The sequence below is a fragment of the Panthera leo genome, chromosome B3 (assembly GCF_018350215.1).
Source record: "Panthera leo isolate Ple1 chromosome B3, P.leo_Ple1_pat1.1, whole genome shotgun sequence".
NCBI classification, from domain to species: Eukaryota; Metazoa; Chordata; class Mammalia; order Carnivora; family Felidae; genus Panthera; species Panthera leo.
The window spans coordinates 112112391-112138572 of record NC_056684.1 but is presented as its reverse complement, the minus strand read 5'-3'; the positions used below and the strand labels follow the sequence as shown (position 1 = coordinate 112138572).

At 34.2% G+C, this 26182-nt stretch overlaps 1 protein-coding gene across 3 annotated transcripts in view; it reads right to left on the bottom strand.

Moving 5' to 3' along the window:
* GPHN (gephyrin) overlaps positions 1 to 26182 on the bottom strand; it is a 611925-nt gene that overhangs the window by 447517 nt on the left and 138226 nt on the right. For all 3 annotated transcript variants that reach the window (XM_042943539.1, XM_042943540.1, XM_042943541.1), the window contains exon 2: positions 12578 to 12656. In XM_042943539.1, the coding sequence (XP_042799473.1) occupies positions 12578 to 12656 (79 nt within the window). The remainder of the gene's footprint in view (positions 1 to 12577; positions 12657 to 26182) is intronic.

Genomic DNA, 26182 nt, shown 5'->3' with positions numbered 1-26182 from the left:
CATGTTGCTACAAAGGGCCATATTTCATTCTTTCTCATTGGCACATAGTACTCCATTGTGTATATAAACCACAATTTTTTTTATCCATTCATCAGTTGATGGACATTTAGGCTCTTTCCATAATTTGGCTATTGTTGAGAGTGCGAGCAAAATGGATTTTTGACTGCACATGTGTTCAGCATCCCTAACCCTCATGTTGTTCAAAGGTCACCTATAATGTTGGGATGGCAAAACACATGTAGAGGAAATATGTGTAATAACTGTAAAAATAAGGGAGGAAATAGAGCTAAAATTGTTTTTTAAACAATTCTGTATCAAAAGATGATGTCAAAAGAATTTAACGGCAACACACAGAATGGAAGAAAATATTTTCAAATCATATATCTAATAAGGGATTAATATCCAGAATATACAAAGAATGTCTAAAACTCACCTACAAATAAACAACCCAATTCAAAAGTGGGCAAAGGAGGGGCGCCTGGGTGGCGCAGTCGGTTAAGCGTCCAACTTTAGCCAGGTCACGATCTCGCGGTCTGTGAGTTCGAGCCCCGCGTCAGGCTCTGGGCTGATGGCTCGGAGCCTGGAGCCTGTTTCCGATTCTGTGTCTCCCTCTCTCTCTGCCCCTCCCCCGTTCATGCTCTGTCTCTCTCTGTCCCAAAAATAAATAAAAAACGTTGAAAAAAAAAAATTAAAAAAAAAAAAAAGTGGGCAAAGGACTTGAACAGATACTTCTCCAAAGAAGATACACAAATGATGAAGAAGCACATGAAAAGATGTTTAACATCACTAATCACTAATAGGGAAATGCAAATCAAATCAATGAGATACCACCTCACATCCATTTGGATGGCTACAATCAAAAAAGGAAAATAACAAGTGTAGAGGGAATGTGGAGAAACTGGAACCCATGTGTGCTATTTGGGCAAATTTTAAATGATACACCCACTGTGGAAAATAGTATGGCAGTTCCTCAAAACATTAAAAATAGAATTATCAAAGTATCATCCATTTTCACTGCTGGTTATATATACAAAAGAATTAAAACCAAGATCTTGAAGAGATATTTGTATACCAATGTTCATAGCACCATTATTCATAACAGTTAAAATGTGGAAATAACCCAAGTGTGCACTGACAGATGAATCAATAAATGTGATATATGCATACAATGGAATATTACTTGACCTAAAAAGAAATAAAATTTTGACATATGTTATGACATGAATGAACTCTGAAGACATTATACTAAGTGAAATAAGCCAATCATAAAAGAACAAATATTGTATGATTCTACTTATAGGAAGTTTCTGGAGTAGCCAAATTCATAGAGATGGAAAGTAGACTACTGGTTGCCAACAGCAATTCCTAAGAATTGGAGGGAAGCACAGAATGGGAATTATTGTTTAATGAGTACAAAGTTTCATTTGGAAAAGATGAAAACATTATGGAGATAGATGATGTTAACTGACCACAATATGAATGTACTTAATACTACTGAACTACTCACTTAAAAATTATTAAGATGGAAAATTTTATTATGTATATTTTGCCACTTTTAAAAAAATTGAGGGATAAGGGAGGCCAACTACTTCAGAAAACATTTTGACACTTCTTTAAAATATTAAACATGAAGTTACCATATGAACTAGCAATTCCATACCTTGCTATATATCAAACAGAAAACATACTTCGAAACAAAAACTTCACATGAATGTTTATAACAATATTATTCATAAAAGCAAAAAGTGGGAAAACCCCAAAGCCTATGAACTGATAAATGGATAAACAAAATATGATATATCCATACAATGGAATATTACCTGGCAATAAAAATAATGATATATGCTATAAGGTGGATGAACTTGAAAAATACTACGCTTAGTGAAAAAATCCAGTCACAAAGAACATACTTATTCATTCATGCAAAATATCCCAAACAGGCAACTATATAGAGACAACAAGTAGATTAATAGTTGTCTAGGAAAGGGAGAATGGGGAGTGGTTTCTGAGGAGATGAAAATATTCTAAAAATTTGATAGTGATAATGCCTACACAATTCTGGAATATACTAAAAACCACCTAGGTTATTATTTAAATGGGTGAATTGTATGGTATGTGATTTACACCTTGAGTGAAATTTAAGCTCTTTAAAAGTTAAAAAGATCCCTAAGAAACGGAAGTCATGTATCTAATTAGGTTTCCTACCTACTTTGCCCCCCACCTCCCCAAGAAAGTTAAAGTATATTCACAAAGAATTAGAGGAAGTATAACAAACATGATTTCAGCAAGTCTGATCTCCTCAGTGACAGCCAGGTCAAATCTAAAACACTGTGTTCAGGGTTGCCTGGGTGGTTCAGGTCATGATTTCATGGTTTGTGGGTTCGAGGCCCATATTGGGCTCTGTGCTGATAGCTAAGAGCCTGGAGCCTGCTTTGGATGGGGCTCGGTGCTGGCAGCAGGAAGCCTGTTTGGGATTCTCTCCCTCCCTCTCTCTCTGCCCCTCCCCCACGCATGCTATCTCTGTTTCTCTCAAAATAAATAAACTTAAAAAAATTTTTTTAATTAAAAAATAAATAATAAATAATTAGACTTTCTCTAAACTTTAATTTCTCTCGAAGGGCAAAAAAATACTAGCGTACTTATAATTTACTATGCTGTTTAAGTAAGAGTAGAAAAGGCAGCAAGGGCTGGCCTCCTTGAAATTGCTGCCCAAAGTCCAGTATTAGGGAAAATTTCCCAGCTGGGTAGAGGTAATTTGATTCTCTGTAATCTCTCAAAGAATAATCTCAAAAGATCTCTAAAAGAAACGACTCCGGGTGCCTGGGTGGCTCAATCGGTTAAGCGTCTGACTTCAGCTCAGGTCATGATCTTGTGGTCCGTGAGTTTGAGCCCCACAGAGCCCAGAGCCTGTTTCGGATTCTGTGTCTCCCTCTCTCTCTAACCCTCCCCCATTCAAGCTCTGTCTCTCTGTCTCAAAAATAAATAAACGTTAAAAAAAAATGTTTAAAAAAAAAAAAAGAAGAAACAACTCATATCTCCTAGTTTTCCTTTTGTCATTTTCTTCCTAATTTGGGCTGAGTCACAAGCAGATATGGAAACCCATTAGGGTAACATACTTATGCCGACTTTTTATTAGCAAGCTTCTTGACCTCCCTATTTGATTGTCTTCCCATCCCACAGCCAGCAATCTCCCACTGAAAAACTCACAGAGGAGGTCATACAGTGGACTCAATTGCCATTATTCCATTGATGCTTTTCCTTTGTAGGTGTTAAACCTCACTCTCAGTCTCACTTTTAGTCTCTATAGTCTTGCTCCTCAGATTTGGCCAACCTAAGTCCAAACCAAGAGAAACAAAAGTTCTGTTCCTCCTCCTCCAAAGCAAAATTGAGGAGAAAAATAGATATACAGATGATAGAAAACTTAATTGTGAGAGAACAATTAAATGGTCAAAAATTATATACCTACAGACCATGCAGAAAAAATATTTTCAAATATTTTAATGTCAGTGCCAAGATGTAGTCATATATTTTGTAAACTTAGAACACAAATTAAAGTCAAATGCCAAGTCAAGTCATTGTGCTACACACCTTAAAATTACAGACTATGTGTCAATTTTCTCTCAATAAAACAGAAAAAAAAATTTTAACTGATAACAAAACCAAAACAGTAAAAACTAAAGCTGGAAGTTGAAAGAGCACAATATCTGGTTGTCAGGCGGCCTATCACTATGCAGTTCTATGAGCTGACATAAATCACAAATCAGTTGAGTTTTGGTTTTTATATGTCTACATTAACAGAATTAAACTTATTGAATATGACTCCATGTAGGAAAGAAAATTTCAAAAGTAGTGTGAACCTAAGGTGATCTCCACTGATTCCATCTCCTGGTATTCATACTTTTGTGTAATCCCCTCCCCTGCATGGGTGGAACTTGGGACTTCCTTCTAACCAAAAGAATATTGGAAAGGTGACACTATATCACTGTTAGGCAACCTTATTTGGCAAAGATGATGGGAGCTGTGGATGGAAAATAGTCAACACCCAGAAAAAAGCAGAGCATTCAGCCGTATAAAACAAGGATGTGAATTCTGCCAACAACCTGAATTAGTTTGGAGCAATTCTTCCCTAGTCAAGCCTCCAAATGAAAATGCAACCCAATCAATTCCTAGGTTACAATCTTTGGAAACCCTGAGGACAGGATCCAGCTAAACTCTGTTCAAAATCCTGACTCATGGTGCTGTGAGATAATAAATGTGTGGGTTTTTTTTTAAGCCAGCAAGTTTGTGGTAATTTATCACACAGCAATATAAAAGTAATATAAGTAGACAGTGCAATCATCCATTTGTTCACTCTGACCATTAATGTCAGATGTGTCGATGTATTCTGGATAAATTAAATACATGGATATCAAAACTTTGTTTTAATCATTAGTTTTAACCTTCTAGACTCTCATCCACTTAACCCAAACTGCATTTCTAAACAGGATAACATACACAGTTTCCATTCTTTCTCATAATCAGTCTTTCCCCTTTCTCTCTCTCTCTGCCCTCTTTTTCTTTCTTTCTTCTCTTTCTCAGTCCCCTAGTCTCTTCCTGCCTCTCCATCTCCCTACCTTCCTTCTTTCCTTCACTTTTTCTTTTTAAACAAATGCTTCATTTCAAGGATCACCTCTCCTTGAAATACTTCATCACTGTTCCATTAAACTTTTATATGCCTCTATAATGACACTCCTGAGTTAAGATATTATAATGGAATGGTAAATGAGAATCTTTGACTCTTTTCCTTTTTGATTTATAGTGGTGAAATTCTTCTATTTAAGAAAGAAGAAAGTATGAAAAAACAGAAACAACCTGTCACTATTCCACCTGCTGTCTAGCCAGTTGTAACTAAAGTAATAAATTCACCTGAGTCATTTCACATTTGTGCATATGATATAAATAGTTAATAATATCAGCAAATATGGAACTATTATCAATTAATTGAACCATATCCTTTAAAATTATTGCAGATACACTACCAGTATCTAATTGAGATACTTTGTGCAGGTAAACAAAATGTTCTATTTTAAAGAATTAACAATTTTTGACAATGTATACATTCTTCTTTAAATTAACAACTGAAAATGAATACAGTAGATCTCTCTTAGTTTACCTACTCCCTTTTTCTGAGAGAAATTTAATTTGAGTATCCCATCATTCTGGCCACAAGTATCTGTCCTATGACTGATCAACCAAGACAGACTGCAACAGTGACTGGCTGATGTCAAATGACCAAATTAACCAGAGTAACGAGTTCAGAACTCTTCCATGAGATTTTACATTTCAGAGCTGGAAGTAAGGAGACAGCATGGAGCTAGAAGCAAGGAAATTAGAGTAGCAGCCATCTTCCTGGTTTCATGGAGAAAGTCTGACTGTCATAAGTGAGACTAATGCCAAGAAAGACCAGAATAGATGATGGCAGAGGATAAGAAACAAACTCATTTGCACAAACTCCCTCAATCTATTCTTTGGGGTTTCCACACCTGATCTGGTTTCTAGGCTTTCAAGATTCCATGAGAAGTACACTTTAAGCCAATAAAATCCCATTTTCCATTTTAAGCTAGTTTGATTCAGGTTTCTGTACTATAAAAATAAAAGAGCCCACTTATTAAAATGATGCATTATTTCATTTAAAAACTCTAATACTGTATTGGTCACCATACGCCTTAGGTGGCCAACTCAACTCAAATATCGTCCATCCTCAATCATATGGTCCTTGACTACAAAAACAATGTCTGTTAAACCTAGTTCTGAAGAACTTAATACAAGCATCTACTAGTGCTTTTCTATTAAATTCTAAAACAAATAAATCCACACAAAATATACATTCTCAGGAATGTATGGAAGGACAGAAATGAGAGAAAGTCTTCTAAAAGGAAAGTAAAATCCAAAGTCTTTGGATGTGCAGTTCTGACACAGAACATAGTACTATAATACTATAGTACCAACCTAAATTAACCTGTATTGTTCCAATATATACTGTATAAACCAATAAATAGATAACCCAAAAAAGAACCTGATTAAAAATGATAAAAACTTACATTTAGAGGTAATATTACAAAGACAACTTTGGTAGCTGTCTTAGATTTAGCAGAACTGTTGGAAGCAGAACAAAATGAATGATCAATAATGTTTAAACAGCTGCCATTAAAAAATCCATCTTCATGTCAAATCAATTTATCATCAGAGAAACAAAGGATAACATTATAAAGATTCTTGTATTTTGTTTAATAAAATTAAAGGTCTCAAAGACACTCTAAAACTTAAATTTAGCAAATAGACCATAAAAAACATTAACTAAATTCATTTATCTGAACATGCGGTATGAGAATGTACAGCTCTATGGAAAATAACCACTTCAAAAACTACTGTTTATCCTCTGCTGACTGGCATTTTTAAGAAATTCAGTTCACCATAGCAACCTGTCTTAACACCAGCAGATAAGTACAGGCTATATTTAGATATGATTGCTTTCCAGACGGCAATCCTGCTTTTCCTTCACATTTAATGCCATGATCCAAAGGACCAAAATATCACTCAGTCAGATTGTAGTGTGAAGTCAAACATACTCAGGGGGATAAAGTTATGTTTCAGAACCATGAAAAGACGTTTTCACCTGATGGTAAGATTTGTAAAGAAGTACATTAAAATAAATAAAATTTTCATGTCTAAGGAATTTATAATCAGATACAACTATTTTATTCAATTTTATCTATGAAATGCCATCATTAACCACTAATAATCTATAATATCAAAATACATTTTTACTAGCACATTGTTATTATTTTTTAATTAGTATACTGCATTTCCAATCTGGTATCATTTAACTAAAAAAAAAATTTTTTTTTTTTACATAAAAGTAATCCTTACAGATGAGGTGTAACAGGAATTGCAGTAATACAAGGCAAGTGATACAATACAAAATAAGGGAAATGAATTCATTAAAATGCTATTGTTATGAAATTACATATTTACACTTTATAATCTTCATTATGATAATGAAAGGAAGTAAAATAGTTTTATACAGTTTACTGCACAATATACCAGAGTATCACAACAAACATTTTTCTTTAATGTCTAAATGAGTTACACTGAAATCATTAAAAAGACAAAATGTAAAGGAATGAAGTTCAATTAAAAATACCAAGAACAGGGGCACCTGGGTGGCTCAGTCGGTTGAGCATCCGACTTCAGCGCAGGTCATGATCTCACAGTTTGTGGGTTCGAGCCTCGCATCAGGCTCTGTGCTGACAGCTTGCTCAGAGCCTGCAGCCTGCTTCAGATTCTGTGTCTCCTTCTCTCTCTCTGCCCCTCTCCCACTCATGCTCTCTCTCTGTCTCTCAAAAATAAATAAATGTTAAAAAAAAAAATTAAAAAAATACCAAGAACATATCACCTCACACCCATTAGGATGGTACTATCAACAACAACAACAAAACAGAACAAACAGAAAATAATGGGTGTTGGTGAGGAAGTAGAGAAATTGGAACCCTTGTACACTGTTGGTGAGAATATAAAATGGTGCAGTCGCTATGGAAAAAAACAGTATGGCAGTTCTTCAAAAATTAAACACAGAATTACCATATGATACAGCAACTCTGCTCCTGGGTATACAACCAAAGAATTGAAAGCAGAATCTTAAAGAGATAATTTGCACATCTATGTTCATAGCAGTATTATCCACAATAAACAAAAGATAGAAGCAACCCTGTGTTCACTGATGGATGAACATGAACAAAATGTGGTGTACATATATCCAATGGAATATTATTCTTCCTTAAAAAGGAAGGAAACTCTGACACATGCTACAACATGGTAGAATTCCCTTGGGATTATTATGTCAAGTGAAATAAGCCAGTCACAAAAAGACAAATATTGCATGATTCCACTTATATGAGATTTCTACAATAGTCAAAATCATAGGAACAGAAAGTACAACATGAGTTGCCAGAGGCTGGGGGTTGGGGGGATGGGGAGTTATTGTTTAATGGTAGTATAGAGTTGCAGTTCTGAAGGATGAAAAACTTCTAGGATTGGTTGTATAACAGTGTGTATATATTTAACATTACTGACCTTTACATTTAAAATTGGTTGGGATGGTAAATATTATGTTTATTTCGTGACAATTAAAAGAAATAACCTAGAACATTGATAAGAAAAGGTATTTATTCATTCATAATATAATTTACCCAGAATTCAGAATTAAGGTCTATTCTACTGAATCATCCTTTTTTATTAATCATAAGAGATTATAAATTGGTAATATCTTTTTTTCAAAATCTTGGTATTACTGAAACAATTGAAAATATACTCTGAGTACCTTAAAGAAAAAAAAAAAAAACCCAAAGACTGACATATTTGTCATGTTGTGCAAAATTCTCAAAGAATATAAACTTTCCCTATTTGTAAGGAAAATTATTACTATCCTACATTATGAATCATATTTATAGTGTCACGAGATGGCCAATTCTGCTATGAATTAAACAACTGTTCCTATAATTACCTTACATAACACACATAGGATGGTCCTAAATTTTTAAAAGCTTCTTCAAATTAAATAAAACAACACATACCCACCATACCCACAAACATAATCACCATCAACACAATGAATTTACAAACAGATGTCCAATTCTGTTAGCCCTTTTCATTCTTAAGTTATTTTTCCTCTTGTGATTCTTAAACAGCTTTAATAATTTCTATAAATGAATCTGAGTTCAAATAATTATTTGTGTTAAATAGATTATAATTAAGTAATAGGAAATCTAAGGTATAAATATGGTAATATGTTTTATCTTTCATCTTCAGCACATAGTCAATAGAGATTTAAAAGTATTTTTGAGTTACCTCTATAAAGAATACAACTAAACATAACTTAAAGAACATTATATGCAGTGTTTCATTTGCATGTAATGTCATATCTCTAGCATAGATTGCAAGTAGCATAAATGATTTTTTATAATGTAAATAGCATGCATCCCTCCACTTGAAACAAAAATTAATTATATCATGCTAAGAATAACTTCTTATATATATTAAAAGTATATCACATTGGATATGTTTCTAATATGTTGAAACGTCAACTTAAATTTGACAATGCTTTTCAATGTGCCATTGAGAGACCCCAACTAAAACAAGAGGTCTTATAACACAACTCAATACATTATACACACAGAGTTAAGAAATCCATCTTAAAACACCTATAATCCTAAATATAAGATGAGCTATTAAAACAGTTAAATTGTTTATTTCAAAATTCGACATGCAGGAAAGTTACTACTTCAAACAAATACTTAAACACATTCATTAGAAAAGAATGTCAAGTTCTTCTACTTGGTCTTATATTTAACCCCTGCAAGACTGATAGAAACAAATATTCTCAGAATAACTATCAAAAAGAGAATTTCTCAAGTATCCATCCCCTTTACTTCAATTTTGCCAAAAGTTACATTCTGTTCTCATTATTAAAGCAGATCAGAAGTTAGTAATAAGTCCAGAAAGTTTTTCTTAGGGATTCACAACCTTCTCAACTTTTTCTCCCAGAGCATCCCACCATCATGTTCTTGTATCATAGCTCACTCAGTTCATTCAAGTCCAATAATTAGTTTTACTATACAATGGAAGCAAAATCTTGGGGAGTGTATTATACACAGCCTAGATAAATTACAGAGGACCTATCACATTATTCCACTGCCCTGACACGGATTTGAAAGTATGATTTAGCATACTTTCATACTTTGAAAGTACTTCATACTTTGTCACTTCCTTTTCTGCCTTTTCATTCTCCTCTGAAGCAGTAAACCCTTAAAACTTCACTCATCCATTTATAGACACACACACACACACACACACACACACACACACACACTTGATTTGATTTGATATTTGTGCTTTGTCCACAGAAATTCCATACTTGCTCATTTATCCAATTACGACAAACTACATACTGCTCCATGTGTCAATATTAACCAGACACCATGGGTTCTCTTCAGCTTAATTTTTCCTTCTTTCTTTCTTCTGTTTTCCTTATAACAGCCTTAGTGATTGGAAGACTTAATTATTCTTTGCACATCACCTACTTTCAGCATCAGCAGCTCAAGTAGGTAAGTCATAAGTCTACCAAATAGGTAAATACATAAAGCACTCATTAAATACACATATCATACTGTAATATTTTTTATTTGGAGCATTTATTAAAATCACATATGTATGCAATTTTAACAAACCTTATACTAGTGTGGAGGTCTCATCAAACTATTTTTATAAGGAGGAGGTTTTGTAAAAACATTTCCACATATTTTCAACTCAATGATGCAACATAAACAATTCAACTTCTATAGAACTATGTAGTGTACATGAATCAATGAACAAATAGTAAAGACTTCTGTCAGGAGTTTAGGACAGAAGAGAAGTAAATGGCTTTAACAAAAAGAAAAATCCTTACCCATGAGGTACCTATTAAGTGAATACTGCTATAGAATGATAACTCAGAATAAAATATTTCCCATAGTAACAACTGAAAAAAATACATCATTTTTCTACACAGGACACTTCCTTCCTTAAAGAGCTTTGCTAAGGAACAAATATGTCTCTAAAATATGAATTGACTCATTAATAGTACATTTTGACAATTCTTCATAAAAAAAGTTCTTTCCAAATCCAAGTGGCAAAGGCAAGAACAAATTCTCACTAAATTCTTACATTCAAGACTAATGCCAAGTTAAAAGAATGATGCTAAATTAAGATATATGCTATTTAAAACCAGAGACTTAGAATAATTTTGTTCAGCCCATACAGTAGTAATCTGAGATAAATTCTTCTAAGAATACTAAGATTGAACGTAAAATTTAGTGCATGATGAATATCATTCTGTACTCTGGGAAGAAGTATCAAATTCTCTCAGAACGCTATAACTCATTGTTATAATCAATTATTCAAGTATAATTCTCCATGGCTTTTATATTATTGAAGTCTACAGGAACACATCTTTTCCACAAAGACTACATTACACAAATGCTACTACTGTGACCAAAAATATGCCTTACAAATAGTACAATAATGGAACAATTTAAATTATTCATTCAAATGGATGAAATCTTTCAGAAAAATTATAAAGTTTCCTCCCATATCCATATGGAAAACAGAACTCTTCATGCAAATAAACGTTATCAACATTAATTTACTCAGAATATTTACAGCCACATAAAATAGTTATATTCTTGATTAAATATTTATAGACTGAAAGGACAAATGTCAGTCTTCACTGGAATAAAAATCATGGAGAAAGAATATGGATTCCTTTTGAGTAAGGAAAAGAGAAACAGAATAATAGGAAACAACTGAGAGACTTGAGTCTGGAAACTCATTTGTAAATTCATTACATTATAAACTTCAAGATTCAGTCATTTTCAAGATTCTGTGTCTTATGACTGTATTTTTTTAAATAACTGGAAAATCATTAAAGAATCAATATCCTTCAGATTCAACACATGCTTGTGTTTCATTCATCACAAAATACTCAATGAATTACTAGTAAAACTTGTGGGAATATAGATTATATGTGATGTGAATGACTGATTTCCTGTTACAATATATTTTGCTGAATGCATTACACATCATTAAAAAAAGCACCTGCCAGCATTCCATTTTCTTTTCTCTATTGCCAAAGGCTTAACTAGTCTTTATTTTTTTTAAATAAAAGGTGATCTTATCCAGAGGTAAGATCATCTAGGTATGTTCATACAGAAGATAATATGCATATTTTATAGTAAATATAAAATTACAAAAATTCATAAAAAATAGACACTAGTAAGAACATTAAAAATTGAAACCTATAAAACTCTTCAAAAATTATTTCCTTATAAAGCTTTCTAATATAAAATATTATAAATATATTCTAAATATTCAAATATATTATTTATAAATAATTATTTTATATTTTTAATTGTTCTTACAAGTATTATAAATGATTATGAACTTAAAATTAATGTGACCAAATTCAATTGCACCTTCTCCAGCAAATAAATTACGCATCATTTCCCTGCTCAGTAGCTACTGCCACACTGGCAAGATATGATCAACCGTTAGTAAGACTGCTTGAAAGTCCACTGTTAATCATAATGCTGTGTCTTCTTCTACTACCTATTTCTAAAAAGAAACTATTCTATATCTTCACTTCTACTGAAACTATTGGATGTACTCCACTATATGTAACTCAAATTGTTAGAAAAGAAAAAGTTGGTGTGCCTGGGTAGCTCAGTTGGTTAAGCATCTGACTCTTGATTTCAGCTCAGGTCATAATCTCACAACTTGTGAGACAGCCCTGCAATGATCTGTCAGTGCAGAGACTGCTTGGGATTCTCTCTCTCCCTCTCTCTGCCCCTCTCTTACTCTCAAAATAAATAAATAAACTTTAAAAAAAAAAAGAAAAGAAAAACTACTCAACCTCAAATCAGTTCTTAGTTGCAGTTCTTTTGAAAAAAGTCACACCAACCATGAAGTTTTCAATTATGCTTAGTAATGAAAACGAAATACTCACAAAGAAGGATCTTGTACGAGATCTTTGAGATTTATCCCACTGCGATCTTCTGCAAGATTCCTGAAGCAACTATCACTCACTAAACAAGAGAGGGAGAGAGAAAAAGAAAATTAATTTTTGTTTACATTTTATTTCAATTACTACTGACAAAACGGAATTTTAAATTAAAACTGGCTCTCTGGATGGCATTTTTCCAAACAGTAATGTTGATCAATTTCTGGACCTAGTAGATTTTGCAACAAATATTAATATTCAATAACAAACCAATAATCTAAGCATACAAACTTTATATAAATATAACACATACAGCTAGGGCCAGTCTGGAAAACAGTATGGAGATTCCTCAAAAAATTAAACATAGAATTACCTTATGACCCAGCAATTACCCTACTAGGCATTTATCCAAAGAATACAAAAGTGCTGATTCAAGGGGCACATGCACCTCAACGTTTATAGAAGCACTATCAACAATAGCCAAATTATGGAAAGAACCCAAATGTCCATCAACTAACAAATGGATAAAGATGTTTTATATATATGTGGGTGTATACACACACACACACAAACACACACACACAAATGAAATATTACTCAGCAATCAAAGAAAATGAAATCTTGCCATTTGCAACAACATGGATGGAACTGGAGTATATATTGAGTGGAATAAGTCAGAGAAAGATAAATATCATATGATTTCACTCATATGTGGAATTTAAGAAACAAAACAGATGAACACAGAAGGGAAGGAAAAATAAGATAAAAACAGAGAGGCAAATCATAAACTCTTAAATACAGAGAACAAACTGAGGGTTGCTGGTGGGGTGTTAGGTGGGGGGATGGGCTAAATGGATGATGGGCAATAAAGAGGGCACTTGTTGAGATGAGCACTGGGTGTTCTATGTAAGTGATGAATCACTAAATTCTACTCCAGAAATCATTATTACACTGTATTTTAACTAACTGGGGTTTAAAAAAAATTTAAAAATTAAAATAATAAAAAAATACAACACAGAAAAGACTAAACACATAGGTCTAAATTTTGTTCTTACTTTTATAAGACTAAATTACCAGCATATAGTGGCAAATCACTGATTCCACAATAACTAGGGGGAAAAAAGGTAAGTTGTCCCTCCAAGTTATATTTTTAAAGATATTAGACAACAATGTGAACTAATAAGGATAAATGAGGAGAAAAGTGGTATCACTTCTTAGGTGAGTCAAGCTTCCTAATTATTTTCATTTCTAGGAAGATTTGCCACTTATAACCTAAGAGTCAGAAAGAGGAACACTACTAGGGAAAAGAGAAACCAGCATAGTTGTTGATGGTTCATAGGCTGGCATGACAGACTGAAATCCATTGGAACTCTAAAACATAGACAGTTTTCTGCTGGAGATTTGCTGAGAGCCAGGACTGCACAAGATGACTTGGAATGAGGAGGAAAAAATGGGTCAGAGGGCAAATAATGTTTTCTATAGTACTGTGGTGATTAGGAGTCAAAGTCATATTACAGTAGGTGGAGCCTACCACTTCAGATCTCCCCTAAGAATAATTTACTCTCAACCACAAGCAAGGTAGGAGATGGGATGTGGGGAGGGGGTGAAAAGGGGACAGAACTCAAAAGATAAAGTAAAATTTCTCATAATTTCACAGTACTTAAGTACAAAGTCACATCGGAAATATGGCACACAACAGGTTTTGCCCTTAAAGACATTTAAAACCCGAGGTAGACTAAGTATATATCTAAAGTTTTCACTCTATCCATCTCAATTTGAAGTTGAGTTAAAGTGATTGGCACTTAACACTAAATAACATTTACATTAATTTCTATGATCTTATAATAAATAGTATTTGGTATATTACAGAAATTACAAAATGTGACCAATAACAAAAAGAAAAAATTATATGTGTGTGTGTGTCTGTGTGTGTGTGTCTACAGTGACACACAGATGATACAGAATCAGAAGATAAGGACTTTACAAAAACTTAAACTTTCAAAAAAACCTATTTAACAGAAGTTGAAGATACGGAAAAATATTCACACTTGATGAAAGAAGTAAAATTTCAGCAAAGAATTAAAATCTATGAAAAAGAATTAAATAGTAATTTTAGAATTGAAAAACACAATATCTGAAATTAAGAAATCAGTGGTTGAGCTGACTCAACACAGAAAACACGGGATTTGTGAACATGAAGAGATCAGTAGAAAATATCCAAACAGAAGCAATGGGGGGAGGGGGAACGAGAAAAGATCAGAGGAAAAGAAACATGTGGAAATCAAACAGCCCAATGTAATTGTTGTTGAGTATATGACTCCAGCTTTGGTTGCGAGAATAGGGCAAAGCAATATTTTCAGAAAACAGCTGAGAATATTCCAAAACTGATACAACACACTAATTCACTGACTCAGGAGGAACATCAAACCCCACGTTGGAAAAAGTAAAATAACACAACACCCAGCAGTCAAACTACTGAAAATAAAAGATGGTAAGAAAATCTTAAAAACAGCCAAGAGGAGAGAAAGGACCCATCACTTTCAAGGGAAAAAACAATAAACCTTGCAGCTGATTATTCAACATAAACTATGGAATCCAGAAGACAATGGAAAGATATTAATATCCTGAGGGAAAACTGGAAATCTAAAAGTATATACCTTGATAAAATATCCATCCCCAAATTAAAGGCAAAATAAAACTTTACTTATATTTTTGTATTTGTAGCATAAATATTAAGTATTATTTTCTATTTCAATTTAACAATTTTATTATATATAACTTAGTCATTTCTAACCTACAGAAGGATCAAAGATAATATGACATTCGCTTGATTCCTTTCAAAGATTCAGTACCTAATATTTTATTTGGATTTTATATTCCCTTTTTTATAAGTCCCTGAAAATTATACATATGTATCTCTCTCTGAATTTAATGATAATACCTATAAACATTGATGCTTTAAAAATATTTGAAGTTGAAAAAAGTTTGGATTTTTTTATTAAATCCAAAAAGATATTCCCCACTTTTTTTTCTGCCACGAGTGAAATGATTTTCATTAATATATAATTTTCATTCCATATTTAACAGACACTGATCAACCTGTTGATTTACAAATTTCCTTTTTGTAATTTTAATACAAATGCTCTTTATTACACCATTGCCTGAATAGAGCCAAAGGAAAAAAATAAAATGTTGACACAGTGTAAAGAAAGTGGTTTCCTGCTGAGCTGAACTAAAATTGAAGCCATAATATATCATAAAATTTGTTCTCATAAAGTTTCTTGCCTAATTTGGCAAATATGAGAGCTTATTTATAAACTTCAAGAGCCTGAAAGTTTTGGAGGCTTAATTAAAATGGAATAAACCTTTGCTCCTTTAAAGGCCTGCTAGTCAGCTACCTGTGAAATGAGTTTTTGCTAAAGGGACTTTTCTAAAATTCATGTCCCATCCAAATTTTAAGTTAAAAACAGAGGAAGAAACCTAAAATAGTCTGTTAACAAAAATTCTAAAACTTTAGGTGCCGAACAACGTATATCATATTTAAAGTTTTATTTTTTACCAACACAACAAATTTTGTTTTTTTAATTGTAAATAAGAATATAGTACTTTTTAAGAAGAAAATGAACATGATTTTTTTGTATGTAAACACATTAAAATCAATCATTTTGGATCACCATAATTTACTCTTTCTTTTCCCACAGTATATGATTACAGGAACTACTACACTCTTCATTCCACAGACTAATAAAATGTTTTCAACATGTCATCACAAATATCAGATAAAATGGAAGAAATTATAATAGAAACGTGGTCAAACTTTATGGTACTAACATGAAAATTATAAACTTGAACTTCAATCTGTTTTAAATTGATACAATAATTAACTTGGAAGGACACAAAGAAAAATTAGAAATACTCGTAAAATTGGAGCGCCTGGGAAATCAACTCTTGATTTTGGCTCAGGTCATGATCTTGCAGTTCTAGCTCCGCATTGGGCTCTGTGCTGTCAGTGCAGATTCTGCTTGGGATTCTCTGTGTTCCTCTCTCTCTCTGCCCCTCCTCTGCTCACTCACTCTCTCTCTCTCTCTCTCAAAATAAACATTTTTTTTTTAAAGAAAGAAATATTTGTAAAATGGACTCTAGCAGAGTTCTTGTCCAATCATATGCATTTTTCCCTGAAAATGTTAAACTTTTGGATCTATAATCAAGAAAATAATTGGTACTTGTTATATGTTAAGAATTTCATATTTATTATTTCACTTAATCTTCTTTATCATCCAGTGATAAGCCTATCTGTGTTACTATTTTACAGATGAAGATAGTGAAGCATGGGGAGATTAAACATCCTATCAATCATATAGCTAATAAATAGAAGTACTGGGAAAATCTAGATGCTGTAACTCTAGACCTTCTACTCTTAACCACTATACCATATAGAGACCATAGTTCTTGCCAATCACTCACATATTCTGGATTCTCCTACATTTCCATAACTTCAAAACACATAAAAGTTATACAACTAAAATTCATTATAAGACACTAAATTTCAACCCAAAGCATTAAAGAATTACGGCTTTTAAAGTAGAATAAAACATTACGGATCATCTAGTTAAGTGGTTAGTTAACCACGTGTCATATCTCATGGGTTTTATGGAGGTATCTCAGATCAAGGACATCCATTTCCACTTTAAGCTAAAGAGCTGTATTTATATTTTAAAAAAATGCTGAAGAAATTTTTATAGAGGCTGAAACACATACATACACACACCTCAGAAGAGTATTAGTTCTACTCATCAGTATTTTATAGGTGAGAATCACAGTTTGCCTACGGTCAGCAAGAGTCAGCATTCAAACTCAGTATATACTTAGAAATATTTATGAAATGGATCCTAACGAGGTTCTCGGCTAATTATAAATGCGTTATTTTTGTATATAGTCATTTTTTTATGATTTACAATCAAAGTAATAGTTGACATTATGTGCTGAACACTTCATGTTCATTTTCCTACTTACAAGTATTATGTATAATCAATATGATCTTTGATAAAATCTTTATAATGTATTTTCTGAGTCCTACTATTATGGATTATTCCATCTGATTACTAGAAGCTATAGTGTGAAAGATCTAGTCATTTCTTTCTTTCAGGATGACATTTATATTCTATCTTGTTCTCGTCAGGAAGAATTTTCCTATAACAAAAGTATTTCTATCACCAAAAATTCTTGTTTAAAATACAGCTTGGTAAGAATTCAGTATTTATTTAACCTATTGTATTGTCCATGTTTAAGAATGTGAAAATAAGGTACCACTTGAAAATTGCTAAGTTGACAGTAAAAACAGATCCAATTTAAAACTCATTCATTCCATAGTTTCAAAATACCCAAGTGAAATAAAATCCCAAAGAAATGGCTCTGTGAAAACAACTGAAAATTAAAATAAAATGTAAGTTTATACTATCTAGAGATTCTAATTAATTTATTCAAAGTTAGACTGAACAAATTCAACAATAGTTTACAATCACAGAATAAGATAAAGATATTGATATAAGTGCTTCAAAAAATAAATACTTGAGTATCAAAAACTTAAGATCTGGTTCTTGGAAACACCACATACCTTTCTAAAAATTGTCCCCTTCTATAATCATAGTGTGAAAGTTAATGTTTAGTGGAAAACGTCAATATGTTATGATTTTAAAATACCACCAAAAATTCAGCATGTTGTTTATTCGAAACATATGTAATTAACAGCTGACATAAGAAAAATGAGACTGCATAAATCTTAGTCACATTTTTTTTTTTAATTTTTTTAACATTTATTTATTTTTGAGAGAGAGAGAGAGAGACAGACAGAGTGTGAGTGGGAGAGGGGCAGAGCGAGAGGGAGACACAGAATTTGAAGCAGGCTCCAGGCTCCGAGCTGTCAGCACAGAGCCTTACATGGGTCTCAAACCCACGAACCGTGACATCATGACCTGACCTGAAGCTGAACTCCAGCACTTAACCAATTGAGCCACCCAGATGCCCCATATTTTTCAAGATAAATCTATTTTGTTTTAGTTATTAAGGTGAAATTCATATAATACAAAATTAACTATTTATTTTTCAAAATTAACCATTTTAAAGTGTAACGTTCAGTGACATTTAGTACATTCACAATGTTTTGCAACCACTACCTCTATTTCCAAAATCATTTTCATCATCCTAAGAGAAAACCTGCTACCCATTAAGCAGCAAGTCCCTATTCCTCCCTTCCCCTAATCCCTGGCAACCACCAATCTACTTTCTATCCCTGTGGATTTAATTATTCTGGATATTTCATACAAATGGAAGCATATGTGATTTTTTTTGTGTCTAGATTATTTCATGTAGCATAATATTTTCAAGCTTCACCTATGCTGTAGCATGTTGCATTACTTCATTCCTCTGAATGGTTAGATAATATTCCATTGGCTGGATAATATTCCACCTACTTCCATGATATGTAAGTACCACTTTTGTCTATCCAATCACCCTTTTGGCCATTTGGGCTGATTCCACTTTTTGGCTATTGTGAATAGTGCTGAATGAGCATGTATATACAAGTACTTATTTTGCACTTGTTTTCAATTTTGGGGGGTATATATCAAGAAACTGAATTGCTGATCAGATGATAATTTCATGTTTAATTTGTTTGAAGAACTATAAAATTGTTTTCCAAAGCACTTGCACTATTTTACATTCCACCAGCAATGTAAGAGGGTCCCATTTCACCACCAGCCATTACAGTCATTTTAACTCAGTCATAATAGTGGGGTGTAAAGTATCATCTCATTGTGGTTGTGATTACATTTTCCTAATGATAAATGGTGTTGAGCATCTTTCCATGTGCTAATGGCTATTTGTATATCTTCTTGGGAAAAATGTCTATTCAAGCCCTTTGTATACTTTTAAATTCAGTGGTTGATCTTTCTGTTGTTGACTTGTAAGATGTATTTATATACTCTGGATACTAGACCCTTATCACATGTATGATTTGCAAGTTTTTTATCCCATTCTGTGGGTTGTCATTATGTCCTCTTGATAGTGTCCTCGAATGTACAAAAGTTTTCAATTTTGATGAATTTCAATTTGTCTATTTTTTATTTGGTGTCATATTTAAGAAACCATTACCAAATCCACGATCATGAGGAATTTCCCATATGCTTTCTTGTTAAGTATTTTATACTTTCAACTCTTTAGGTCTTTTATCCATTTTGGGCTAATGTTTGTACATTGTGTGAGGGTAAGAGTCTGACTTCTTTCTTTGACAAACAAGTATTTACCTAGTTGTTCAAGCACCATTTGTTCAAGAGGCAGTTCTTTCCCTATTGAATGATATTGGCTCTCTTTGAAAAATCAATTACCTATACACATATGGGCTATTCTGGAGTACATTATATTTTTTTGATCTATTTGTCTTCTCTTATGCCGATATCACACTGTTCTGATTACTATGGTTTGTAGTGAGTTATTAAATTGGGAGCTGTGAGTTCACCAACTTTGTTTTTTCTTTTTCAAGATATTTTTGGTGACTCATAATTCCTTTCAATTCTATATGAATATTAGTATTCTGATCCATACTTTACACCAAATTCTGATCCTTATTTTAAGCAGACTCATTTCAAAACAGATTTTCCTATAACCAATTATCAATCCTGAGACACTACTCTAAATTTTCTTCCATGCCTAAGTCCTATGATTTCCTACCCACTAAAATTTCCCTGAATTCTTCTTAAAAAAAAAAAAAAAAAAAAGGTAAACTAAGCACAAAGTACTATTACCAAACAAACTGAATGATGTAAATGAACAACAAACTACAATAAATAATAGTGATTGAATTTTGGTAATTTTCTTAATGTATTCAACCCAAAATTATAAGCCAAAACAATGCTTTTTTGCAAAAGATATTATACTATAATCATTTCACAACTATCATTTCTTTAATTTTAAATAATTTTGGGGCACCTGGGTGGCTCAGTCGGTTAAGCATCTGACTTCGGCTCAGGTCATGATTTCACAGTTGGTGGGTTCGAGCCCCAGGGTCAGGGTCTGTGCTGACAGCTCAAAGCCTGGAACCTGTTTCAGATTCTGTGTTTTCCTCTCTCCCTGCCCCCCCCCACCCCCATGCTTGTGCTCTATCTCTCTCTCAAAAATAAATAAACACTGGGAGAGGGACCAACATGGTGGAGAAGTAGGGAGATCGGTACTTCCCACATCTCTCAAACAAAGAAGGGCTGAAGCCAAAGGACTTTGAACCCAGAGTCTGAGAGGAAAAGACACTGAGTCTACCAGGGAGAAACTGGGACAACCTGATGGGCCATAGGTGGGTGGTTGCAAACTGGGGAAAATAAAATGGGCAACATAGACATGGAGGGGAGGAATCCCCTTCTGCAGAGAGACAAAGGGAAGAGAAAGAGCAGCTGGGGAAGTGTAGGCCTATATCTGGACAACAGAAAAAAACTTCGGACCAGGACGGAGAGGGGTCCCATCTCTAACTACAGGTTAGAGGATTTCTAACTGCAGATCCCATTTTCGAACTGGGGCAAGCTGTCCTGTGCACACCTGGGGAGGAGGGGACCAAACTCTGGGTTTGGTGGTAGATCAGGGGCGCAGTCCACAGCAGGAACTGGTCCCCTCCCCTGAAGTACTGTGGCATAGGACAAAACCAGCAGGGACTACATATCGGGAGGTGCTTCCCAAGTACCCGGACTCATGGAGCGGGAGTTAAGGAGTCGGGGGAGTGAGACAGCTTCATCTGCGCCACGACACAGTGAGGATGGCTCCAAAGGAGTGATCTGGCCCAACGGGTAATGGAGAAGTGACTGAGGGGTGGCCATTTTCCTCCTCACCACCACCAAGGTGGGGCCTCAGGGATTGGTCCATGGGACCCACAGTGGAGGCGAGACCAGCCTATACCAAACCACGCCCCTCAGTCCTGGGTAACTGCATGTCTTCTGGAGCGGGATAGACAATGCCGAAACAGACCCCTCCTCCAGACCAGCGCTGATGAATTGCCTGGATTAATTCTAGGACAATTCTTGTTATATGGATATATTGTCCATTCCATTTTGCTTCTTAACTCTCCCTCCACTAGGCTGGTTACTCTGGTTATTGGTTTGTTTGAACAGACACATTTAATCCATTCTCTTGATACATGCTCTACACCTCCTTCTTTATATTCCTTTCTCTCTCTCTTTGGAATAATCAAGCAGTATAGTTTCTCTCAGTAACTTTATCTAAATTTCTTTTTCCCTTCCTTATTTTCCTCTCTCTCTCTCTCTCTCTCTCTCTCTTGATTAAGCCTTTTAGTCTCTCTGCCTGGTCAATGTTTATTTTTTCTTTTTCTCCACCCTTGTCATTTCTCTTTGTATGTGCTCTTCCATCAGCACCACATCCACCCTGTTCTTTGCTTCTAGCTGGTGTTTCTGATTTTTTTGCTTTTGGATTGTTTTTAGCTTTTAGTTTTTTTGTTTTTGTTTATTTGTTTGTGTGTTTGCATGTTTTTGTTTCCTGTTTGTCTGTTTTCCTTTCCAGAGCTACTTCAAGGAACAAATCAAAGCACACCCGGTGGAAGGTCCAAAACATAACTATGAGTAGGGAAATAAAATAACCAAAGTCACAATGACAGCAAATAACACTTTCCAAAAAACACCTCCTGAAGGGCCAGGCCATGGACAGTATATGAGCCCCCTTTATAAATATAGCAGTGCTCACAGGTGCAGAGCACATAACAAGCTTTAAAAATTCAAAATGGACAGAAAACTAGCCAAAATGATGAAACAGAAGAATTCTCCTCAAAAGAAATATCAGGAAGAAGTAACAGCTAAAGAATTGATCGAAATAGATATAAGCAACATAACTGAACAAGAACTTAGAATAACAGTCATAAAATTAATCACTGGGCTTGAAAATGCATAGAAGACAGCAGAGAATCTATTGCTACAGACATCAAGGGACTAAAACATAGTCGTGATGAATGTAAAAATGCTATAAATGAGGTGCAAATAAAATGGAGGCAGCCACAGTGTGGACTGAAGAGACAGAGGAGAAAATAAGTGAACTGGAAGATGAAATTATGGAAAAAGGGGAAGCTGAGAAAGATTTTAAAAAATCCAGGATCGGGGCGCCTGGGTGGCGCAGTCGGTTAAGCGTCCGACTTCAGCCAGGTCACGATCTCGCGGTCCGTGAGTTCGAGCCCCGCATCAGGCTCTGGGCTGATGGCTCGGAGCCTGGAGCCTGTTTCCGATTCTGTGTCTCCCTCTCTCTCTGCCCCTCCTCCGTTCATGCTCTGTCTCTCTCTGTCCCAAAAATAAATAAAAAACGTTGGGAAAAAAAAAATTAAAAAAAAAAAAAAATCCAGGATCATGAGAGGAGAATTAGAGAACTAAGTGATTCAAGCAAACTGAACAATATCCATATATATATTGGATTTCCAGAAGAAGAAGAGAGCGAGAGAAAGGGGCTGAAGGTATACTTGAACAAATCATAGCTGAGAACTTTCCCAATCTAGGGAAAGAAACAGTCACTGAAATCCAAGAGGCACAGAGAACTCCCTTCAAACATAACTAGAATCGATATTCTGCATGACATATCATAGTGAAAATGGCAAAATACAAGGATAAAGAGAGAATTCTGAAAGCAGCTAGGGAAAAACGGGCCTTAACAAAGGTAGAAACAAAAGGGTAGCAGCAGACCTATCTACTGAAACTTGGCAGGCCAGAAAGGAAAGGCAGGAAATCTTCAATGCGATGAACAGGAAAAATATGCAGCCAAGAATCCTTTAACTGGCAAGCCTGTCATTCAGAATAGAAGGAGAAATGAAGGTTTTCCCAAACAAACAAAAACTGAAGAAATTCATTACCACTAAACCAGCACTACAAGAGATCCCAAAGGGGACTCTGTCAGTGAAATGTTCCAAGGACCACAAAGTACCAGAGACATCACTGCAAGCATGAAACCTACAGATAACACAATGACTCTAAACCCATCTTTCAATAATAACACTGAATATAAATGGACTAACTGTTCCAATCAAAAGACATAGGGTATCACAATGAATAAAAAACAAACAAAAAAAAAACCCAAGATCCATCTATTTACTGTCTACAGGAGACTCATTTTAGACCTGTGGACACCTTCAGATTGAAAGTGAGGGGATGGAGAACTGGCTATCATGCTACTGGAAGTCAAAAGAAAGCTGGAGTAGCCAAACTTATACAAACTAGACTTTAAATTAAAGTCTGAATAAGAGATGAAGGAAGGCATTATATGATAATTACAGGGTCTATCCATCAGGAAGAGCTACACAATTATAAATTTCTATGCACTAAATTCGGTAGCACCCAAATATATAAAACAATCACAAACATAAGCAATCTTACTTATAAGAATGTGGTAAGAATGTGGACTTTAATACTCCACTTACAGCAATGGACAAATCATCTAGACAGACAATCGGTAAAGAAACAATGGCCCTGAACAATACATTGGACCAGATGGACTTGACAGATATATTTAGAGCTCTACATTCCAAAGCAGCAAAATATACTTTCTTCTTGAGTGCACATGGAACATTCTCCAAGATAGATCACATACTGGGCCACAAAACATCCCTCAATAAATATAACAGAATTGAGATCATACCATACACACTTTCAGATCACAATGCTATGAAACTTGAAATCAACCACAGGAAAAAGTCTGGAAAACCTCCAAAAGCATGGAGGTTAAAGAATACCCTACTAAAGAATGAATGAGTCAACCAGGCAATTAGAGAAAAATTTAAAAATATATGGAAACAAATGAAGATGAAAATACAACAATCCAAACCCTTTGGGATGCAGCAAAGGGAATCCTAAGAGGAAAATACATTACAATCCAGGCCTATCTCAAGAAACAAGAAAAATCCAAAATACAAAATCTAATAGCATACCTAAAAGAACTAGAAGTAGAACAGCAAAGACACCCCAAAGCCAGAAGAAGAAGAGAAATAATAAAGATCAGAGCAGAAATAAACGATATAGAATCCAAAAAAAACAGATCAATGAAACCAAGAGTTGGTTTTTTGAAAAAATAAAATTGATAAACCTCTAGCCAGGCTTCTCAAAAAAAAAAAAAAAAAAAAGAAAGAAAGAAAGAGAGAGAGAGGACTCAAATACATAAAATCATGAGTGAAAATGGATTTATTACAACCAATCCCTCAGAAATGCAAGCAATTATCAGGGAATACTATGAAAAATTATATACCAACAAAATGGACAACCTGGAAGAAATGGACAAATTCCTAAACATCCACACACTACCAAAACTCAAATGGGAAGAAACAGAAAATTTAAACAGACCCATAACTAGTGAAGAAATAGTATCAGTTATCAAAAATCTCCCAACAAATAAGAGTCCTGGACCAGAGGACTTCCCTGGAGAATTCTACTGGACGTTTAAAGCAAAGTGAATACTCTTTCTCAAGCTGTTCGAAAAAATAGAAATGAAAGGAAAACTTACAGACTCATTCTATGAAGCTAGCATTACTTTGATTCCCAAACCAGATAGAGACCCACCAAAAAAAGAGAACTACAGGCCAATAACCCTGATGAATATGGATGCAAAAATTATCAACAAGATACTAGCAAATCAAAATCATCAGCATATAAAAAGAATTATTCACCATGATCAAGTGCGATTCATTCCTGGCCTGCAGGGCTGGTTCAATATTCGCAAATCAATCAATATGATTCATTATATTAATAAAAGAAAAGATAAGAACCATATGATCCTGTCAATAGCTGCAGAAAAAGCATTTGACAAAATTCAGCATCCTTTTTGAATAAAAACCCTCAAGACAGTCGGGATAGAAATAACATATTTAAACATCGTAAAAGCCATTTATGAAAAGCCCACAGCTAATATCATCACCAATGGGGAAAACTAAGAGCTTTCCCCCTGAGACCAGAAACACGACAGGGATGTCCACGCTCACCACTGTTGTTTAACATAGTGTTGGAAGTCCTAGCATCATCAGACAATTAAATGAAATCAAAGGCATCAAAATTGGAAAAGATGAAGTCAAACTTTCACTTTTCACAGACGACATGATACTCTACATGGAAAACTACAGATTCCACCAAAAGTCTGCTAGAACTGATACATGACCTCAGCAAAGTCACAGGGTACAAAATCAATGTACAGAAATCGGTTGCATTTTTATACACCAATAATGAAGCAAGAGAAAGAAATAAAGAAACTGATCCCATTCACAACTGCACCAAGAACCATAAAATACCTAGGAACAAACCTAACCAAAGATGGAAAAGATCTGTATGCTGAAAACTATAGAAAGCTTATGAAGAAAACTGAAGAAAACACAAAGAAATGGAAAAATTTTCCATTCTCATGGATTGGAAGAATAAATATTGTTAAAATGTCAAAGTACCCAAAGCAATCTACACATTCAATGAAATCCCAATCAAAATTGCACCAGCATTCTTCTTGAAGCTAGAACAAGCAATTCTAAAATTTGTATGGAACCACAGACGACCCCGAATAGCCAAAGTAATATTGAATAAGAAAACCAAAACGGAAAGCATCACAATCCCA